At 45.1% G+C, this 22,160-nt stretch overlaps 1 protein-coding gene across 1 annotated transcript in view; it reads right to left on the bottom strand.

Moving 5' to 3' along the window:
- Positions 1-20,448, bottom strand: part of LOC115642544 (coxsackievirus and adenovirus receptor homolog) — a 39,158-nt gene extending 18,710 nt beyond the window's left edge. Inside the window, 1 exon segment of the mRNA XM_030546168.1 lies at positions 20,394-20,448. Coding sequence (XP_030402028.1) covers positions 20,394-20,448 — 55 coding nt within the window.
- Positions 20,449-22,160: the final 1,712 nt, after the last annotated feature.

Raw genomic sequence — 22,160 nt, 5'->3', positions numbered from 1 at the left:
TGATTTGGACACATTTAAATGATCCAGCATGGTGTGGGTCAGTCTCCAATTAAGTAAAAGCCTCCTGAAATTCCAGTAGAGCAATCTATACAGATTTAATGGAGGCAGACAGTGTGAAGCAGAGTAACAAAACCGGGATCTTGGCAACAGAAGGGGCACTACCTCCCTATCCCCTGGCAGGAAAGTCAGTGTCAACAAAAAGAATTGAATAGTGGCACCAGCTATATACTATACTAAAATAATGCCCATCATCCCCCAAATGTCTCTACCTCTAGTTCACTTTAGGGGCTTTTCTTTTTGCTCTCATTCAACCAGATGCATCCTGATTTTCCTCTCATCTCCATGTTTCCTATGCCACTAAGGAGACTGAGACACATTGCAAAATCCTATATATAAGTCAATGCTGACATTTACAAGGAAAGTGAGCAAGTTACTTTTCATTTTGGGCATGTCAGACATCTGTCAATCAAAACATCTAGGATTTTAAATGTAAGGTAGCAGTTTATCCAGAGGACAGTAGGTTTTTGGCTGTCCAGAGCTACTGGACAATATAATTTTTCTTAGCATGTGGTGAGCTCTATGTCAATAGTGTAACCAAACTTATTCAGTAATACAACTTATTTTTAGAGGTGACATGAAAAGGGGTTCTTTATGATGTATCAAGGTGAATAGAAAGGAGGAAAGATTAAGCAGCATAAACAGCCATAGAGAGAAATGTCTGTATTTTAAAAGGGTCTGTTTTCCCCACTTATTTCACTAAGTTCAAGAGTAATAGTTTGACTGGTGATCACTCCCACCTTTTACTAAAAGAACAAAATATATGCGAAAGTGATAAAATGTCTTCAGTAGCCTGTCAGAGGAAGTTAAATTATCTACATAGGCTCACTCTCTAAATGTATGATTTCTGTAGTTTTGAACCAAGAATATCCTCTACATTCTCCTAACAGAGGACTGACTCTTTAGATGGGAAGAGGTCCTCTTGCAACAAGTTTTACAGTAGGACTGACAAACTAGCAGTCCTCGGGATCCTTCTCTGTAGCTCACAAGCTCATCCCACCCCACCTTACACAGTTCAAATGAATAGGAGGAGGAACTGAAGTGGGAGCTCATGCAGCTGACTGGGCACAGGCACCCAAGCCCCCCCCCCAGCCCATGCAGAAGTTCTTTCAGGACTCACCACTGCTGCCACAAGATAGTAGCAGGGGCTCAGCTATGGCTACACCAAGGGAAGCACCACAAGGAAAGTCTGCAACCCCCCGCTCTCACTCTGCCACTGAGTTCCACTGCACCAGACAGAGAATGGCTCCTGTACCTCACCCACTGAAAATGCTCAAGCAAGTGGAAAGAAGAAGGGATATTCCCTGGGAGTGGGGGGGAGGAATTTCCAAAAACAAGGTAAAGTTACCATCACTGTTTAGCTGAGACAGTGATTAAAACCTGTCCTAATCCATACAAGTATTTCCACTATTGTTACCATCCATGGGGCTTCACTGATGATAGCTAATGGTAGAATAAATACTGGAATTTCAGTATAAATATAGTTCTGAAGTCATAATTAGGCTTCTTCCCTCTCCGATTAATTATTATTTCTATTACCATCATGCTTAGGAGCCCTGGTCTTGGACCCCACTGTGCTAGGAGCTGAAAACACATAACAAAAACATGCACCCCTTCCCCACCCCTCACAAGCTTACAATCTACATACAAGACAAGAGACAACAGATGAATACAGGTCTGTCACATCTTATGCTGGGGTTACGTTCCGCAGTCAGCGCGTAAAGTGAAAATCACGTATAGTCAAAATTACACTGAGTGTAATGGCAGGAGGAATCGCCAGCACTACAGGTACAGTATTAAAATTGTTGTTTTTCTCTTTTTTTGTTTTCTGCCAATCGCATAAAGCTGAAATCGTGCATGTTAAATGTGCGTAAGATGCGACAGACTGTACAGACAGTTTGGGGAGTAAAAGGAAATGATGAGACAATATTGGTCAGTATGAGAGACAGCGTCTCAGCACACAAGCAGCATAACAATTGTCAATTTTTGTAAGCACCACAGGAGAGATTGGAAAGAGGATAATGAGGCAGTTTTTCATATGTTTGTGAGGAACTCCTCCCAAGCATGAGGGGAAGGCCTGGAAGAAAACATAAAACATGCTCATGTGAAATTTTCACAAGTGAGCAAATGGAGTCTGGCAGATAGAAAATCTGCACCTCAAGAGCGTCCCTGGAAACAGCAGTGCCTCAATTATTCACATTCTGGGGGCTTCAAAATCCCTGGAATTCAGCAGCAGGATTCCCTCACAGCAGTCCAATGAGTGGCAAAGAGCAAGCACTTGACTTAATCTGTGACAAGGGATCAAAATCAACAGGCTGAGAGAATGATCTTTGCAGCAGCATTCACAATTAAATTATTGTTTCTCAGATACATAAATAAGATTAGCACGAGAGTCAAATGACAGACATTCAGTCTTAGGTCTAACATTACATTATAAAGGATTCCTGTTAGAGCCTGCTACACAGGTAAGTAACAAAATGGTTTATGTAGTAAATTTCTTTAGTCACCTCTTGTGTTGAAATTTTTCATGCTTCTCAAAATATTAAAAACTGAGAAAATTGGAGCAAAATCTATCCATCCATTTCAGAGTTCTATAAAGGCCAGTTCCTACTTAGCACCTTGCCTCCCCACTGGCTTCCACACACAGACACTCCTTGAGTGTATAAGCTTTACAACCATCATTTGGAAAAGGCTTGCTTTGAGGAAGGCAAACTGTCATGGCTTTGTTTAGAATTGAGTTTTTAGTTTTGTAGACATGAACATTTAAAACCAACTCCCTCGCTTATAGAATATAAATCAATTGTAAAGTTATCTAGGCATTATACATTAAACTACACACAAAAAGAATGATAAAGGTATTTTTTGTACAGAAACAGCTGTACCGCAGCATAAAGAGACTTCTGTCAGCTACTAGCCAGATTCACTTCATGACTCCACAATCAAATTCACACTTTCACTTTGAAAATGTGTACATGGAGCATTTCTAATTTGTGCAGTGTGTCAATTGCAGTCTGCACTAACAGTCTCAGGTGCAACTGCTTGTCTCTCCAGCTATGCATAGACTCAATACTCAGTGAAAACCTCCTCTCAGTTTTTACATGTTATGCAAAATGCAGCAGACATATGACAATTGCTATATTAGCCAATAAACAAGCCATTGCAGGTTGGGCATCCACCACTTGCTTTCAGTCTCCTGACAGCATACTCTTCCACTGCCATCCTTAACCTACTGAGTATACCAGTGAAGATGCATTTCTTCAGGTTTGCGTAGTCAGGAAAAGGTTACAAGCCATTGCAAAAATGCATGCACCTGTCTGTAGTTATGATCCAAACGCAAAAGTGATGCTCTACCTACTGACACCACCAACTGCAAGTACAGTGCAATGTTGTCTACTCCAAGCATGATGAATGCATGACTGGTGAATTACAAATTCCAAGAACTAATCTTCCTTCTCAAGCTGTCTACAGACAGCGCTAAAACATCCTCCATCCACCACCTCATAGAAGCCTCAATAGTTTCACAGAAGTTCCAGTAGAAAAAAAATTGTTCTTGTTAAGCAAGGAGAACCAAGTCTTCACCTTTGACTCCATTTTATAGAAAGGACTAGGAAATGGTACCAGAAGTAGGGAACTATGGGATTTTCCCCAGTAAATTGAGGGGAGAAGGAGAAGAGGTCAGACTTCAACATTCCCCTTGGCTCCAAGATTGCCTTTTGGAAACTCTCAGAAACCCACAGCCTCAGACAGCTGTGCCAGGATCTGTGGGATAGGTACTCCAAGGGCAGATAAATTGTCATCAGATGGTACAGCACTAGTGAGAGTTAAGGGCAGAACTGCAGCTGACCTGCACCTGAAAAACCGTAACTAGCATGGACATTGTACTGCTAATATTTACACTGATGCTATACCACCAGTTCAATTACAAAGATTTACATGGTCTATTGTAGACAAGGGCATTTAATTTAACCACACATACTACCAGTGTAATTTCAAATTGCATAGTCAAGAGATACTAGAAACATGTATTCCTGGGTTGATTTGTATGACACAGACATATCTAAATTCTGTTATACCTGACATGTTGCATTTGTCATATATTATCCCACACAATTCCCTCTCAACAAGAATCAGGACAAAATCTCTCAGATAACCCAATAATTCAGCTGTACAAGACAGTTAACTCTGCCAACCCACAATCCATTCACCCACCTTTACCTTGTTGAATATATATAAACATTTATATTACTAGTGCCGCTCAAGTGGGATTTTACAAGACTACAATAATAGTCAAGAGGATCACCACACAGAGAATCCTTAAACCACTGTTCTTTATCTAGAAATGTATCTCACTGTAGTGATATGGCAGCACTTCTGATTTACTCCCATGTATCCCAGTCACCTGGAAATCTGCAAACCAGCACAATTTTCAACTCAGTTACATTGAATCTTAAACTTAGTCCTCAAGAGCAAGGAGCAAAGCCACTTTAGTCTCCTTTTTACAGTGTAAATGTTGCTAATTTTTCTACTATTTCCATTACAGAATGTTTAACTAATGAATACAGTGAATTTTTTAGAATTAATAGCATTTCAAATGGGTGTTAATGGACATAATAGATTATGTGGGTCAGTCATTAGCTAGTAGTACATGTGGTTTATGATCACACTTTACCATCTTATGCCTGTATCATATTCTCAAAATAGGTTTAGGGTCAGGCCTATATTAGGAGCAGCTTGCCACTGTATCTGTATACTATACCGACACCACACTCCTAGCATGGACAGTTTGTATTGTCAAAAGCACGTTTTTGCCAATATAGCTTCTTCCAACTACACACACACAGCCCTCAACTCCAAGTAAAATAAAACTATACCAGCAAAGTGCAGTTTTGCCAATATAACTGCAGGTACACTAAGGGTTTTGACATGGGTGCCTACTGCTCTCTAGGGCAGAAGAAGAAAAGGCAATAGGCAAACAAAAGCAAATCAGACTAAATTGCCTTTAACATTCACAATTTCAGAAGCAACTACCCTCTCTACTTTATGAACTGATTTTATTTAGCAAAAGTGAAGCTACTGCAATGTTTTTAAAAACCTACTTTGGATCATTTTAACCTTAAAATGTGCTGGTGTACAAAAATAACCAAGAATAGACTCTGTAAAATGTGGTATTCTGACCTCAAGCAGATCTGGTTAGAAAGAATGACAGCACAGAGGTGTTAAAATGTTTCCTTATTCCAGAACTGCTAAGAGAGATAAAGTGAGTCCAAGGGTACTGCCTGTGGTGATGGTAGATGGGGGAGGGGATGAAAAAACAAAAACAAAAAACAGAAAAGTAGTCAGAGAAAGGTCAGTATAGATTACAAACTAAACAGTTTTAAGCTTACTATTTGAAACTAAAATTCTCTATATTTCCCCTAAGTCAACGGAAGATTTATCTGTAAATACTAAGCCAAGATATTAGTGCAGTGTTTCTCAAACTTCGGATGCCACTTGTGTAGGGAAAGCCCCTGGCAGGCCGAGTCAGTTTGTTTATCTGCCCCATCCGCAGATCCAGCCAATAGCGGCTCTCACGGGCTGCAGTTCGCTGCTCCAGGCCAATGGGGGCTGCTGGAAGCGGTGGCCAGTTCATCCCTTGACCAGTGAACCTCAGCCTGTGGGAGTCACGACTGGCCAGACCTGCGGATGGGGCACATAAACAAACCGGCCTGGCCCACCAGGGGCTTTCCCTAAACAAGCGGCATCCCAAGTTTGGGAAACACTGTATTAGTGCATATATCGTAACTGAAGATTTGAAGCAGGAACTCCAAATTTTTGCTGAAAAGGGATATATTTTTCCTTCATAAACAAGAAAAGTTAATCTGATGGATTTGTTCCAAATAGCTACTTATAATAAAGATTATTTCTTATCTACCTCAAAAATAAGAATTCAACCTGTTAAGCTACTTAAGAAGATTATCGGCATGCCAGTGAAGCTTGCTTTTAAGGGGAAAAAAAATCACCCAATTGAGAGAAGAGCCAACTCTAGCCCTAGTCTACACTACAAGTTTAGGTCAAATTTAGCAGCGTTAGATTGTTTAACCCTGCACCCGTCCACATGACGAAGCCATTTTAAAATGGACTTTTGTACTCCTCCCCAATGAGAGAATTAGCGCTGAAATCAACATGCCGGGTCAAATTTGGGGTAGTTTGGACACAATTTGATGGTATTGACCTCCAGGAGCTATCCCGGAGTGCTCCACTGTGACCGCTCTGGACAGCACTTTCAACTCAGATGCACTAGCCAGGTACATAGCAAAAGCCCCAGGAACTTTTGAATTTCATTTCCTATTTGGCTAACATGGCAGGCTCATCTGCACAGGTGACCATGCAGTCCCAGAATCACAAAAGAGCTCCAGCATGGACCGAACAGGAGGAACTATATCTGATCGCTGTTTGGGGAGATGAATCCGTGCTATCAGAATTCCATTACAAAAGACGAAATGCAAAATATTTGAAAAAAATCTCCAAGGACATGATGGACAGAGGCTACAACAGGGACCTGCAGCACTGCCGTGTGAAAATTAAGGTGCTCAGGCAAGCCTACCAAAAAACCAAAAAGAGGCAAATGGTCGCTATGGGTGAGAGACTCAGACATGCCACTTCTAAGATAAGCTGCATGCAATTCTAAGGGGGTCCCCGCCCACTCCGCCATAAATGTCTCCCCCTTACTCTCACAGAGATTGTGGAGCACACAGCAAGCAGCAATAACAATGGGAATATTGGTTTCGCTGAGGTCTAACTAAGTCAGTAAACTTCACCAGCGAGCTTTTAAACGTCCAAATACACATTCTACCACCATTCTGCACTTGCTCAGCCTATAGTTGGAACAGCTCTCGACTACTGTCCAGGGTGGCTGTCTATGGCTTCATGAGCAACGGCATTAAGGGGTAGGCTGGGTCCCCAAGAATAAACTATAGGCATTTCAGGATCCCCAACAGTTATTTTCTGGTCCGGGAAGGAAGTCCCTTCGTGCAGCTGTTCAAACAGACCAGAGTTCCTAAAGATGTGAGCATCATGTACCTTTCCTGGACATCCAGGAGTTTTGCAAGGGAGTTCTCCAGGTGAAGGAGGAGCACATACAGCATCTGTGGGGTAAGTGACTGTCTGCAGTGTTTGTGTTTGGGGGTTACTGGCTGTGTGCTGAGCTTGTGTTTGTCAGTCTGCTTGGTTTGTTTGTTTGAAGGACTGTGTGCTGTAGCTGGCAGTTGGAGGTGGAGCTACTAGGAAGGTTTGAAAACTAGAAGCCTCCGTTAATTGGCTGAGCCTTAACCGGTGGGCGGGGCATTCACTCAGGCCAGGGCTTTATAAAGCTGCGCACAAGCGACCAGGGAGCTTAGCAAACAGGAGCTGCTAACAGGGAGTTTTGCAAGGGAGTTCGGAAGGGGAGTAGGAAGGGGGGGGGGGGTCCCTTGTCGGTCTCATCTGTGACCCACTGGTCCCCTGAACTTAAAAACGGAGCCACATCCAAAACCTTTCTGTTTACAGCAGAGCAGAGCGGACAGGGAGCTGTAGACAGGAATTTGAGAGTTTAACAGAGGGAGGCTTACAATGGTGAGGAGGACCCGCAACACCTGTGCCAGCACTGTTTCTGTCTCCTCCACCTGCGCCTGTAGCCAGACAGAGCACCAAAGCATGGATGCTTTTACCCAGATTCTGGTGTGGGCTTGCAAAGACTGTAATTTGCAATTTCCACTTACTGATATCCAGGCTGGGGGTGGCATCCAATGTGAAAGGTGCCTACTGGTGGAATCTCTCAGGCAGCAGGTGGGAGAGCTACAGGAGGAGATGGCTAGGTTGAGGAACATCCATATCCATGAGCAATTCCTGGACAGTATCCATGTGGAGACAGCTGACGTAGCTGTCCCAGTTGACAGGACTACCGACACACCGGAGGAGGAGGAGATGCCTCAGGGTGTATCTGACACACCAGTGGAGGAGGCGGCTCAGGGTGGACACAGCCAGCTGGTTTCTTCTAGCAGCAGGCAGTGCTCCACCGCTGCTGCGAACCCTCCTGCTGTGGTAAAAGATATCCGTTTTGCTCTTCTTGATACAGGAGAGAAGGAATCACCCCCAACAGTTAAGGAGGTGAAGCCTCGTACCCCTAAGGCTGGGACGTCTGCTGCCACCACTGATAAGAAACGTAGGGTAGTGGTGGTTGGAGACTCTCTGCTGAGGGGGACGGAGACTCCCATCTGTCGCCCTGACCGTTCATCCCAGGAGGTATGCTGCCTGCCAGGGGCCCGTATCCGAGATGTTACAGAGGCATTGTCGAGGATTATCCGGCCTTCTGACTACTACCCCATGCTACTCATCCATGTGGGCACAAATGATACTGCGAGGTGTGCCACTAAGCAGATCAAGAGTGACTACAGGGCTCTGGGAGTACGGGTTAAGGAGTTTGGAGCACAGGTGGTATTCTCTTCGATTCTTTCTGTTGAAGGTAGGGGTCTGGGCAGAGACAGATGCGTCGTGGAGGTGAATGCCTGGCTGCGAAGATGGTGTCGCCAGGAGGGCTTTGGCTTCCTCGACCACGGGATGCTATTCGAGGAAGGACTGCTAGGAACAGATGGCGTTCACCTTTCGAAGAGGGGAAAGGCCTTATTTGCGCACAGACTGGCTAACCTAGTAAGGAGGGCTTTAAACTAGATTCGATGGGGACAGGTGAGCAAAGCCCACAGGTAAGTGGGGAACAAGACCTGGGAGATGGGTTGGAAACAGGAGGGAGCACGGGCTATAATGGCAGAGAGGAATGAGGGTCAGGGCGAAGCTGGGAGGCAAGATCAAACCAGTATCTTAGATGCCTATATACAAATGCAAGAAATATGGGTAATAAGCAGGAAGAACTGGAAGTGCTAATAAATAAATACAACTATGACATTATTGGCATTACTGAAACTTGGTGGGATAATACACACGACTGGAATGTTGGTGTGGATGGGTATAGTTTGCTCAGGAAGGATAGACAGGGGAAAAAGGGAGGAGGTGTTGCCTTATATATTAAAAATGTACACACTTGGACTGAGGTGGAGATGGACATAGGAGATGGAAGGGTGGAGAGCCTCTGGGTTAGGCTAAAAGGGGTAAAAAACACAGGTGATGTCGTGCTGGGAGTCTACTACAGGCCATATAATCAGGTGGAAGAGGTGGATGAGGCTTTTTTCAAACAACTAACAAAATCATCCAAAAGCCCAAGATTTGGTGGTGATGGGGGACTTCAACTATCCAGATATATGTTGGGAAAATAACACCACGGGGCACAGACTATCCAATAAGTTCCTGGACTGCATTGCAGACAACTTTTTGTTTCAGAAAGTTGAAAAAGCTACTAGGGAGGAAGCTGTTCTAGACTTGATTTTAACAAATAGGGAGGAACTTGTTGAGAATTTGAAAGTAGAAGGAAGCTTGGGTGAAAGTGATCATGAAATTATAGAATTTGCAATTCTAAGGAAGGGTAGAAGGGAGTACAGCAAAATAAAGACAATGCACTTCAGGAAGGCGGATTTTGGTAAGCTCAGAGAGCTGACAGGTAAGGTCCCATGGGAATTAAGACTGAGGGGAAAAACAACTGAGGAAAGTTGGCAGTTTTTCAAAGGGACGCTATTAAGGGCCCAAAAGCAAGTTATTCCAATGGTTAGGAAAAATAGAAAATGTGGCAAAAGACCACCTTGGCTCACCCTTGAGATCTTGCGTGACCTACAAAATAAAAAGGCGTCATATAAAAAATGGAAACTAGGTCAGATCACGAAGGATGAATATAGGCAAACAACACAGGAATGCAGAGGCAAGATTAGAAAAGCAAAGGCACAAAATGAACTCAAACTAGCTATGGGAATAAAGGGAAACAAGAAAACTTTTTATCAATACATTAGAAGCAAGAGGAAGACTAAGGACAGGGTAGGCCCACTGCTCAATGAGGAGGGGGAAACAGTAATGGGAGACTTGGAAATGGCAGAGATGCTTAATGACTTCTTTGTTTCAGTCTTCACTGAGAAGTCTGAAGGAATGTCTAGTATAGTGAATGCTTACGGGAAGAGGGTAGGTTTAGAAGAGAAAATAAAAAAAGAGCAAGTAAAAAATCACTTAGAAAAGTTAGATGCCTGCAAGTCACCAGGGCCTGATGAAATGCATCCTAGAATACTCAAGGAGTTAATAGAAGAGGTATCTGAGCCTCTAGCTATTATCTTTGGGAAATCCTGGGAGACGGGGGAGATTCCAGGAGACTGGAAGGGGGAAATATAGTGCCCATCTATAAAAAGGGAAATAAAAACAACCCAGGAAACTACAGACCAGTTAGTTTAACTTCTGTGCCAGGGAAGATAATGGAGCAGGTAATTAAAGAAATCATCTGCAAACAGTTGGAAGGTGGTAAGGTGATAGGGAATAGCCAGCATGGATTTGTAAAGAACAAATCGTGTCAAACTAATCTGATAGCGTTCTTTGATAGTATAACGAGCCTTGTGGATAAGGGAGAAGCGTTGGATGTGATATACCTAGACTTTAGTAAGGCATTTGATACGGTCTCGCATGATATTTTTATAGATAAACTAGGAAAGTACAATTTAGATGGGGCTACTATAAGGTGGGTGCATAACTGGCTGGATAACCGTACTCAGAGAGTAGTTGTTAATGGCTCTCAATCCTGCTGGAAAGGTATAACAAGTGGGGTTCCACAGAGGTCTGTTTTGGGACCGGTTCTGTTCAATATCTTCATCAACGATTTAGATGTTGGCATAGAAAGTACGCTTATTAAGTTTGCGGACGATACCAAACTGGGAGGGATTGCAACTGCTTTGGAGGACAGGGTCAAAATTCAAAACGATCTGGACAAATTGGAGAAATGGTCTGAGGTAAACAGGATGAAGTTCAATAAAGATAAATGCAAAGTGCTCCACCTAGGAAGGAACAATCAGTTTCACACATACAGAATGGGAAGAGACTGTCTAGGAAGGAGTATGGCAGAAAGAGATCTAGGGGTCATAGTAGACCACAAGCTTAATATGAGTCAACAGTGCGACACTGTTGCAAAAAAAGCAAACATGATTCTGGGATGCATTAACAGGTGTGTTGTAAACAAGACACAAGAAGTCATTCTTCCGCTTTACTCTGAGCTGGTTAGGCCTCAACTCAAGTATTGTGTCCAGTTCTGGGCACCGCATTTCAAGAAAGATGTGGAGAAATTGGACAGGGTCCAGAGAAGAGCAACAAGAATGATGAAAGGTCTTGAGAACATGACCTATGAAGGAAGGCTGAAGGAATTGGGTTTGTTTAGTTTGGAGAAGAGAAGACTGAGAGGGGATATGATAGCAGTTTTCAGGTATCTAAAAGGGTGTCATCAGGAGGAGGGAGAAAACTTGTTCACCTTAGCCTCCAATGATAGAACAAGAAGCAATGGGCTTAAACTGCAGCAAGGGAGATTTAGGTTGGACATTAGGAAAAAGTTCCTAACTGTCAGGGTAGTTAAACACTGGAATAAATTGCCTAGGGAGGTTGTGGAATCTCCATCTCTGGAGATATTTAAGAGTAGGTTAGATAAATGTCTGTTAGGGATGGTCTAGACAGTATTTGGTCCTGCCATGAGGGCAGAGGACTGGACTCGATGACCTCTCGAGGTCCCTTCCAGTCCTAGAGTCTATCCCACACTGATGTCGGTGAAACGTCCCTTGTGATCTACCAGTGCTTGCAGCACCATTGAAAAGGACCCCTTGCGGTTAATGTACTGGCTGCAAGGGTGGTCCATTCCCAAGCTAGAGATATGCATTCCATCTATCGCCCCACCACAGTTAGGGAATCCCATTGCAGCAAAGTCATCCACTATGACCTGCACATTTCCCAGAGTCACTACCCTTGATAGCAGCAGCTCAGTGATTGCGCTGGCTACTTGGATCACAGTAGCCCCCACAGTAGATTTACCCACTCCAAATTGATTCCCGACTGACCGGTAGCTGTCTGGCGTTGCAAGCTTCCAGAGGGCTATCGCCACTCGCTTCTCAACTGTGAGGGTTGATCTCATCTTGGTATTCTGGTGCTTCAGGGCAGGGGAAAACAAGTCACAAAGTTCCATGAAAGTGCCCTTACACATGCGAATGTTTTCCAGCCCCTGGGAATCATCCCAGACCTGCAACGCTATGTGGTCCCACCAGGCTGTGCTTGTTTCCTGGGCCCAGAACCAGCATTCCACAGCATGAACCTACCCTATTACCACCATGATGTTCAAATTGCCAGAGCCCGCGCTTTGAGAGAAGTCTGTGTCCATGTCCTCATGATTATCGTGATCGCATTGTCGTCATCTCACCTGCCTTTGCAGGTTCTGGTTCTGCACATAACGCGCAAGGTGTTTACAATGCTCACAACAGCAGCGGTGAGCTGAGCGGGCTCCATGCTTGCCATGGTATGGCATCTGAAGGAGAGCAGAGTTGCAGTGGAAGCAGTGGATAACAACGGATGCCACAAGAATAGATATTTATACCAAACGATAAGAGGACCTGCGAGGTGGATCATGGCACCAAGAGAGCAGCAGAAGCAGTGGTTGGATGACAACGATTAGCAGTCTTACTGCACCGTCTGCTGAAAGCAGCATGGCATCTGCACGGAAAAAAAGCGTGAAACGATAGTCTGCCTTTGCTTTCATAGAGGGAGGGGCGACTGATGACATGTACCCAAAACCATCAATCAGGCATTGAGAGCTCAACTCAGAATTCCAATGGGCAGCAGAGACTGCAGGAACTGTGGGATAGCTACCCACAGTGCAACACTCTGAAAGTCAATGCTAGTGACGGTGCTGTGGACACACTACGACGATTTAATGCACTTAATGGGGACTCTCACAATTGACTGTATAAAATCATTTAGTAAAAATCGACTCCTATAAATTCAACCTAATTTCATAGTGTAGACATACCCTCAGCAAACAATCCTGAAAATCAGCTAAAATCAAGGGTTGGAAAAGACAAAACCCTTTACCAGCGAATAAACCAGAGATAACGCAGTGACTGAAACAAAGTATTCGCCCACTCACCAGTTGCAGGTAGGAAGCTTTCCCAGGTAGGTTGCATGGAGAAGGAGCTAACCACCAACTTCTGAAGACTGTAGGCTTTCATTTTAACATTTCTAGCTCTTACAATTGCAAAGATATGTTTCCATATGTGAATCAATTCAATACTTGTCTTTGAATCCAGAAAACAGCAGCAAGTGAAATTTAGTAGCTTGGTCAATTTTACTGCTGATTTACAAAACCTGAAAGCAACCCAAAAATAATATGAACCACCTACCAGCTGCTTGGGAAAGTCAAGAAACAGAAGTAGTCACTAAGGTCTTGTCTACACTGGCAAGTTTCCGTGCAGTAAAGCAGCTTTCTGCGGAGTAACTCCCGAGGTGTGTACCTGCCAAGCCATGCAGTGCCAGAAACTGTGCAGTTGCAGTGCTATTTAAAAAACCACCTTGACGAGAAGCATACAGCTTTCTGCAACAGGAGTACAGCGCCTTGGTACCAGAGTAGACACCATGGTCAATTACACCACTGTGACTGCTCTCCAGGGGGTGTCCCACAATGCCTGTTCTCACCTCTCTGGTCATCAGTTTGAACTTTAGTGCCCTGCCCTCAAGTGACCAACAGTGAGTCCCACCCCTTAAACTGCTTGGGAATTTTGAAAGTCCCCTTCCTGTTTCCTCAGTGACACATGGAGTGGTCTCAGCGCATCTTTCCAGATGGCCAGGCCTGCTCCATGCACCAGGCGATCCCCCCTTTGGAGCTATGCTGAGCTGCTGGACCTCATCAGCATTTGGGGAGAGGCTGTCCCGTCCCAGCTGCACTCCAGCTGTAGGAATTATGATAACTAAGGACAGATTTCAAAATGCATGACAGAAAGGGGCCATGACTAGGCCACACTGCAGTGCAGGGTCAAAGTGAAGGAGCTGCGGAACGCCTACCACAAGTTGCAGGTGGCAAACCGCCACTCCAGGGCTGTGCCCACAAGCTGCCGATTCTACATACAGCTGGACGCGATAATCAGTGGCAAGCCAACATTCACTGAGAAGGCCACTGTGGATACTTTGTTGGCTTGCATGCCAGTCGAGACTGGACTGAGCCACAAGGAGGAAAACTTGGAAAAGGATGTGGAGGGTGTGGGGGACCCAGAGGCAGATGACTTGGAGGTCAGAGATGCATGCAGCCAGGAGCTCCTCTCTATCCCGGAGGAGGCTAGCCAGTCACAGCTGACGGAGCTTGGCAAAGTGCAAACAGGAGAGGAGGCCCCTGGTAAGCAGCTTTGATTTTGGGAATAGCTGAAGCGAGTTCTTGGGGGCAGGAGGGCTGCAGAAAGCAGGCTTGTGTCTCTGTATGATGCGCATACTACCACATGCCTAGTCTGAGAGGCAGAACAGGATGTTGATTGACTTCCTCACTTCATGGGAATCTGCCTCAGATCTCTATGAAACTCTCACGGAGATACGGGGCAATCCATAGCTTACACTAGTGGTCCCAAACCTTTTCCGTGGGGCAGGGACCAGACGACTAGCCGCCGAGGACCGTGGCCACCGGACAAGCAGCTGTGAATCGGCCACTGAAATGCCGCTGTAAAGGAGTGTCATCAAGAGGAGTTGCCGCTGAAATTCGGCGGGATTTCAGCAGTAGCGCTTCTTGACATTGCCACTTCTCGGCAGCATTTCGGGAGTTGCTTGTCTGGCGGACAGTAGGCAGGCACACATGGATGTCCCGGCGGGTGCCACGGCGCCCGCAGGCACTGTTTGGGGACCCCTGGCTTATACAAACTCAATAAAAGATTAGTACTTTAGCAGTTAAATTTTCAAAAGACTACCTGTCATTATCCTATGTTCACCATCCATCTTCATACAGTTCCAATCAGACTGCACATGTACCATCCCCACAGAATAAATAAGCATGATCTATTCCAAGGCTGCAAGAGTAAGCAGAACTCTCCCTGAAATTGTTCCTCTTGGTGGCTGGGAGTCTGCTGTGCCAGGCACCAGAACTATGAACAGTGAGCTCTGAATCCCCTACTGCTGGTGCTCAGACAACATGGAGAAGGAACTAACTTGACTGGAATGCAAAAGGATGATGAGATGGAGGGAAAGTGAAGTGAGAGTGAGATAGGAGCTGTGAAAGAAGAAAATGATTAAGGGGTCAGGATGTAAGGGTCTGTGACTATTGAAGTACAATCCAGAATTGAACCCAGGATTATGCTGTTTCAACAGTCCTCTGCCAATCAGCAAATACAAGGCAAAGTGTGTGGGTCACCTCCTTCCAGTCTGGTCCACATAGAAGATTACAACCTTTAGTCCCTTAGCTTAAGTGGCAGAGGTCTGTGCTTTAGAGCCAAGATCCAAAGATTCCAAATCCTTAATTATGACCAATTTTGGTGTCATAATCCAATCCCTGCAGGCAAAAGGTGTGAGGGGGGGAGGGGAACAGAGCTGCATTTGTGCTGACTGTTACAGATGGATTTCTCTCTTTTATTTCAATGTGTCAGCTAAAACTATTCACCAACATTTGTTGATTTAAACCAAATCCAGCCATGCCTAAACACAGGAAAGATGTGGACAAACCGGAGAGAGTCCAGAGGAGAGCAACAAAAATGATAAAAGGTTTAGAAAACCTGACCTATGAGGAAAGGTTAGAAAATGAGCACATTTAAGTCTTGAGAAAAGATGTCAAATTAATAAATATATTAAGGGCTGTTATTAAGGGAACTGCAATCAATTGTTCTCCATGTCCACTGAAGTTATGACAAGAAGTAATGGGCTTAATCTGCAACAAGTGGGATTTAGGTCAGATGAAAGAAAAACTTTAAAAGATAGTCAAGCTCTGGAATAGGATTCTAGGATAGGTTGTGGAATTCCCATTGCCGGAGGTTGTCTTGGTCCTGCCTCAGCCAGTGCTAAAACATCCTCCCCCTTCACTACCTCACAAAAGCCTCAGCAGTTTCACAGACATACCAGCAGAAACAACTTTTGTTAAACAAGGAGAACCAAGTCTTCACCATTGGCTCCATTTTATGGCAAGGACTAGAAAATGGTATCACCATCAGGGAACCTATGGGATTTTCCCCAGTGAATTGGGGGGCGGGGGGAGAAGGAGAAAAGGTTAGACTTCTCAAGATCCTTTCCAGCCCTACTTTTCTGTGAAGTTTTTTGCCCCCTGTTTGCTTTAAAAAAAAAATTAGGAAACTTCTTCCAAAAAAAATTAAAAAGCTACTTTACAACAATTTAAGTTTCTAAAGTCAAGTACTCAAAAGTTAGGAAATGCCAGAATTAAGGTTGTCCATGCAGCCTTAATTCAGACCCCTTGCGGGTATGCCTTTTGATATATAGCCTTTAATTACATGATCACATACTTTTTTCTTCACATGACATCTGCTTAATTCAGTGCACCGGATAGGCAGTGTCCTAGAAATGAACCAGGGTTGCATACAAAATGAGGTTATTGTCTGCAGGACTTCTGCATCATTTGTTTCAGAGAAGCTGGAATGAGTGAATAAAGCAGAGGACTACAGAAAGACAAGATAGTCTCATGAAAAAATCAGTTAAATGCCACCCTGGAGAACTGACTTCTATCACCCCCAATCTCCTACAGGGTTTCTGTATGATGCTGGACAAATCACTTAAGCCTCAGGTAGTCAACAGGCGGACTGCGGGCCAAACGCAGACTGCCAGATACTTTTGAATGGACCATGAAGTCTTTTTCCATATGTTTCATCATTACTGTTATTGCTGTGTGAAAAGGGAGCCTGGACCTTGACTATGCCTTGACAAAAAATAATTGACTACCCCAACTTAAATCAGTTTATTCACAGGTAGCCACTAATTGTTTGTTCCAAATCCTAATTGTTCAATCTGACACATTTGGGGGCCTGATTTGCAGAAGAGATGACCATTCACAACTACAATAGAAGTCAACACAGCTCTGTTCTAGACATGTAATATGTCAAATTCTCTGATAAAAATCCATCCCCTGATGCTTCAAACTGGGATCCCAAAATTAGCAGGCTCTGTCTACCTTAATCCCTTTGTGCACCAGTTCCTCATCGGTAAAGTGACAGCAGAATACCAAATTACCTCACTCAAGTGTTATGAAAATAAATTAATGTTTATGAAGTAGATTGATATTACAGTGATGAGCTCTGTAAGAAAAGACAATGAGGAAATTAATTCTGTATTCAAAGCAGAGCAAGAGTGTACAATAAGTTAGACATGGGAAGACAAATCAAATGGTGAGGATAAAACCAAACATTGAATAGCTGCTACTCATGGAGTTAATTAGAACCCATTACGAGCACAGGATGAGGCAAGGGACCTCTGAAAAGACAGTCTTTAATTACATGACCACATGATATCCTAACACGTACAACAAATGGGCTGAATTAAAGTTGAAATATGCAGCATTAATTCTGTCATCTAACTTTTTGAGTGGTTGACTTTACAACCTTAACATTCTTTAATATTTTTAATGTAATACTTATATTTTAATTTGAGTTGGAGGTAATAGACATATTTGCAAGTCCACTTAAAGATGATCGGAATTTGAAATCTATACTGTATCCATAACTACAGCATCTCCTCAACTTGATAACTGAATACTTGAAGGCTAAATCATTGTTATAAGTGGAAAAAGATTATCTGAAAAAACACTATCAAAATACTGAAAATAATCTTTTAAATATTCCTTTCCTTTAAAGGAACATAAAATATTTTGCATAAAAGAATATTCTTAATTGGAAGAAGGCAAATACAAAACAAAAAGCTAAAATTTACCTTCTTTATGAAATCCAAATATAAACGGTGTACTGAACATTGATTACTGCCCTTTCCAAATTCATTTTGAAAGCAACTGTTCTTTAAATCACCTTTAAATAAAGACGGATCTGAACTATAAATTGTATTTCCTGCTACTCAGTTTCAAATAAACACTAGCACATTGTGTCATTTACTTCCATTTTATGATAAAATATCAACATGATGTGCTAACAATTGTCAAATTATAGGGATTATATACACTGGCACAGTTTAATGATTTGGAAAGAGAAAGTAATGTTGTAAGTATTTTTTCCTATCTACAGAGTTTTCACCTGAAGCAAGTATTGTGTGTTTATATATAAAATTTGTGCTCAAACTTCACTCTGGACAGAACTGTCCAAGAGACTCAGTGAAAACAAAAGTTTCTAAATGTACAAAATTAACATCCATCAATCCAGATTATATACAGTGCCTATTCTAAGTACGTGGAAAATATTTTTAAATGAATCTTAATTAACAAATGTAATATATTCAGTAAAACAGATAGCAAAAAGCAAACCAGCCATGTATTTTTACTTGAAGTTTGCAAGAAAGTTTCCAGCTACTCATGCATCATCACACAAGCAGTTAGATTTGGAGATTCTATTATAACAAATTTTGATCCCATGAGTAATTCCCTAACACAGCTGTGACATCAACAATGGCATTAACATTTCAACAGGAAACAGACAGTGTCATCCTAATGCCCCTGAAAAGCAGTTTTTCTAACTTTTAACATCCCCAGGTGTTTCATAGTTATTTTGTATTACATCAAAATTGATGCAAGATTGTACAAAATATCAGAAAGCTTTGAAAACAGGAAGTGTTTCAAAAGATAACTGTAGCAGTTTCCTAAAATTAGGTGGAATTAACACATCACTTTGATAAATTTTATCACAGGATCAAAAATAAGTGTTTTAGGCAAAGTATAGTGAACACATTTTAATGCCATTACCTAAAATTTCTATAAATTTGTAAAATAACTGCAAATACATTGAAAGAATTAAACTATGCTTATCCACCTTTTAGCAGCCAAAAGGGTGTCAAAACAAGGAGCTGTTTTATAAACACATAGTGCAACATGCCTGCTCCTTTTGCTTAATTAAATCTTGCTTTTGCTTCATATGCTGCGGACAGATCAAAGTATTTTCAACTAATTTATACTCTTTGCTTTGACTTCCACCCCAGGAATTTATTCATAACGTTGTAAAAGTTACTCCTTGAGGCCATGGCTACACTGGAGAGTTGCAGCGCTGGTAGTGGGTTTACAGTACTGCAATTTAGTAACTGTCCACACCGGCAAGGCACATCCAGCGCTGCAACTCCCTGGCTGCAGCACTGGCTGTACACCTGGTCTGCTTGGGGTGTAACGATTGCAGCACTGGGAATGCAGCACGGCTTGTCAAGTGGGGGCCACCAAAAGTGCTGTTATTGGCCTGCAGGGCATTAGGAGGTTTCCCAGAATGCCTGCTCACAACAAACTGGAAGCATGGCTGAACTCCGGGCTCCCCGGAGCTGCTTATCTAAAAAAACAAACAGCTTCTGTTTGCTGGAGAAGAGGCAGGCAGGGGAATTGCTTTGGAATGTTCACAGCTGTTTGCTAGAGTAGAAAAGCCACATGGCGGAGCGGAGAGGAGGGGGGAGTTCATGTTGGAGCAGCTGTTTATGTGGTCTGAAGGCTATTTAGGAGTGCATAATTTGCATTTAGGGAATAAAGAGAGGGGTGGGGGAAGGGCTCGAAACTTTTACATTGATTGATTACAGGTTGGTGATGTGTATCTTCCAGTCCTTAGAACTTGCAAGGCATGGAGCTGACAGCTCCAAAAATCCCCCCTCTCTCTCCCCCCCCCACAGGCTCCCCCTCACCCCCCCTTTTGAAAAACAGGTTGCAGCCCCCTCCAAGACTGGGGCAGCTGCCCACAATGCACCGCTCCCAACAGCCTGCAAATGTGGCCACGCTGCAGCGCTTTCCCCGCACAGCCGTAGCACCCAGCGCTGTCCAGCTGGAAGTGCAGCAGATCCTGCAGAAAGTGAGCGCTGCCCTGAGCTTCCCGTGTAATCCACAGTTCCTACACCGCAGGTTACGGAGCCACGTTCTTACACGGATCCACCTGGAAGCCCCAGAAAGCCCAAAGCACCGAAAGGCGCTGGACGGTGCCACGCGATGGCTCTTTAAGGAGCCCCCGGCTGGGCTCCACGCCGGGCGCACCCGGCCCAGCTGACAAAGCCACTTTCCCCGGCTGGGGACGCGGCGCACGGAGGGGACAGGGCCCGGGGCAGGGGCACGGAGGCGGCTGGCGAGACTCCGGCTCCTCCGGTCCCCCCGAGCGCACACCGACCCGGCGAGCCCGCATCTGGGGGCACCAGGGGGGCAGAAGCATCGTGCTCCAAACGGCCCCGGGGACAGCAGCGCGCCGAGGCGGCTCCGGAGCCTGGCCCCGAGCGGCGGGGCAGAGGGGCACGCTGTGCCCGCGCGGGGACACCCCTACATCACCCCCGCCGCTGCTCACCTGCGCAGCACAGCAGGAGGCTCCCCAGCAGCGCAGCGAGCGGCGGCAGCTCCATGGCGGGAAAGCGCCCCGGCGTCCTCCTCACGGCCGCGCCCAGCAGGTGAACGACGGCCCGTCACTTCCGCCGCCCACAGCCTCCCGCCCCGCCACACACCGCACAGGGGCTGCCCCCTCCCCCGGGACACACACACACAGTCCAGGCAGTGCCCAGCCCCAGGCACCGCGCACCTCTTCCCCCCCCCTTCCAGGACACACACACCGCACAGGCACTGCCCCCTCCCCCGGGACACACACACACAGTCCAGGCAGTGCCCACCCCCAGGCACCGCGCACCTCTTCCCTCCCTGTCCAGGACACACACACCACAGAGGCGCTGCCCCCTGGTCCGGGACACACACACACACACACCCCGCATGGTACACGCACTGCCCCCTGCTCCGGGACACACACACACAGTACAGGCAGTGCCCACCCCCAGGCACCGCGCACCTCTTCCCTCCCTCTCCAGGAGGCACACACCACACAGGCACTGCCCCCTCCCCCAGGACACACACACAGTCCAGGCAGTGCCCACCCCCAGGCAACGGGCACCTCTTCCCTCCCCCTCCTAGGACACACACGCCACACAGGCACTGTCCCCCTTCCCCCATGATACAGGGGCGGCTACCACCTCCCCGGCACTCCCCACCCCCAGAGCAGAGACTAGAGAGAAAGACAAGGAGGAAGCCTTGTGGCACCTTAGAGACTAACCAATAGATTTGGTCATAAGCCATCCTGGGCTAAAACCCACTTCATCAGGTGGCCGAGAAAGCTTATGTCCTAATAAATTTGTTGGTCTCTAAGGTGCCACGAGTACTCCTTGTTGTTTTTGCTGATACAGACTAACACGGCTACCACTTTTAAACTAGAGACAAAGAGTTGCTGGCACCGACCCACCAATTACTCACAGCTACACGACAGCCCCAGACCCAGTGATACACCACCCATCCCGCCCCCTGCACAGAGTTACTGGCCCCTACTGCCCAGATATGCTCCCAAAGACACCCAGCTACAGCCCCGATAGCTACACCCTCTACTGCCCTCCTCTCCGACAGGGGCACCTGCCTCCTCCCAGCACAGTTACAGCCACACATAAACACTTCCTCTCCAATGCAGCCTGGCAACTACGGCTAATCTGCCCAGCTACTGCTCTAGTTTACCCCCTACAACTCGGTCATGCTAAATTACTCACCTAGCCCCTTCAGAGTCACGTACCCACTCACTCCTCTGGCCCTGGCTGCAGCAGAAGGGTGACTCCAACTGAAATTACTTGGGCTGTGTTAACATCAGTGTTTCCCCGCCCTCTCCGCTCCCCGTTAAAAGTTCCCACCATTATTTTGCAGCATCAGTTCAGATCCATGCTGGGAGCACTAGTGTAGTGCTGTGGTCCCCCTGTGGCATCTAAAAAGTCCTTTGAGCAGGGTTAGGTGACAGGGTCACTGGTTAAAACATGGAGCCCTATATACAGTAGTTATCATTGTTACCGTCACTGAAGCAGCAGTGGTAAGAGATTTTTGCCAAAATGCCTTGACTGAGGGGAGATCTGATAGACTGTGGCTACATGGGTAAAAACAGAAGCCATAACCAACACCTCTGGTAGCAACTGGGGAAGCTGTAGTATAGTATAGTGTAGACCAGTCACAGGTAAACTTATCCATGTCACGTAACTCTTTTTTACCACTGGTAATGAATTGTTGGTCCCATTTTTACCAGTATAGATGATGCCAT

The sequence above is a fragment of the Gopherus evgoodei genome, unplaced genomic scaffold (assembly GCF_007399415.2).
Source record: "Gopherus evgoodei ecotype Sinaloan lineage unplaced genomic scaffold, rGopEvg1_v1.p scaffold_41_arrow_ctg1, whole genome shotgun sequence".
Classification (NCBI taxonomy): domain Eukaryota; kingdom Metazoa; phylum Chordata; order Testudines; family Testudinidae; genus Gopherus; species Gopherus evgoodei.
The sequence above is the reverse complement of the archived record's forward strand: the minus strand, read 5'-3'. Positions and strand labels throughout refer to the sequence as shown.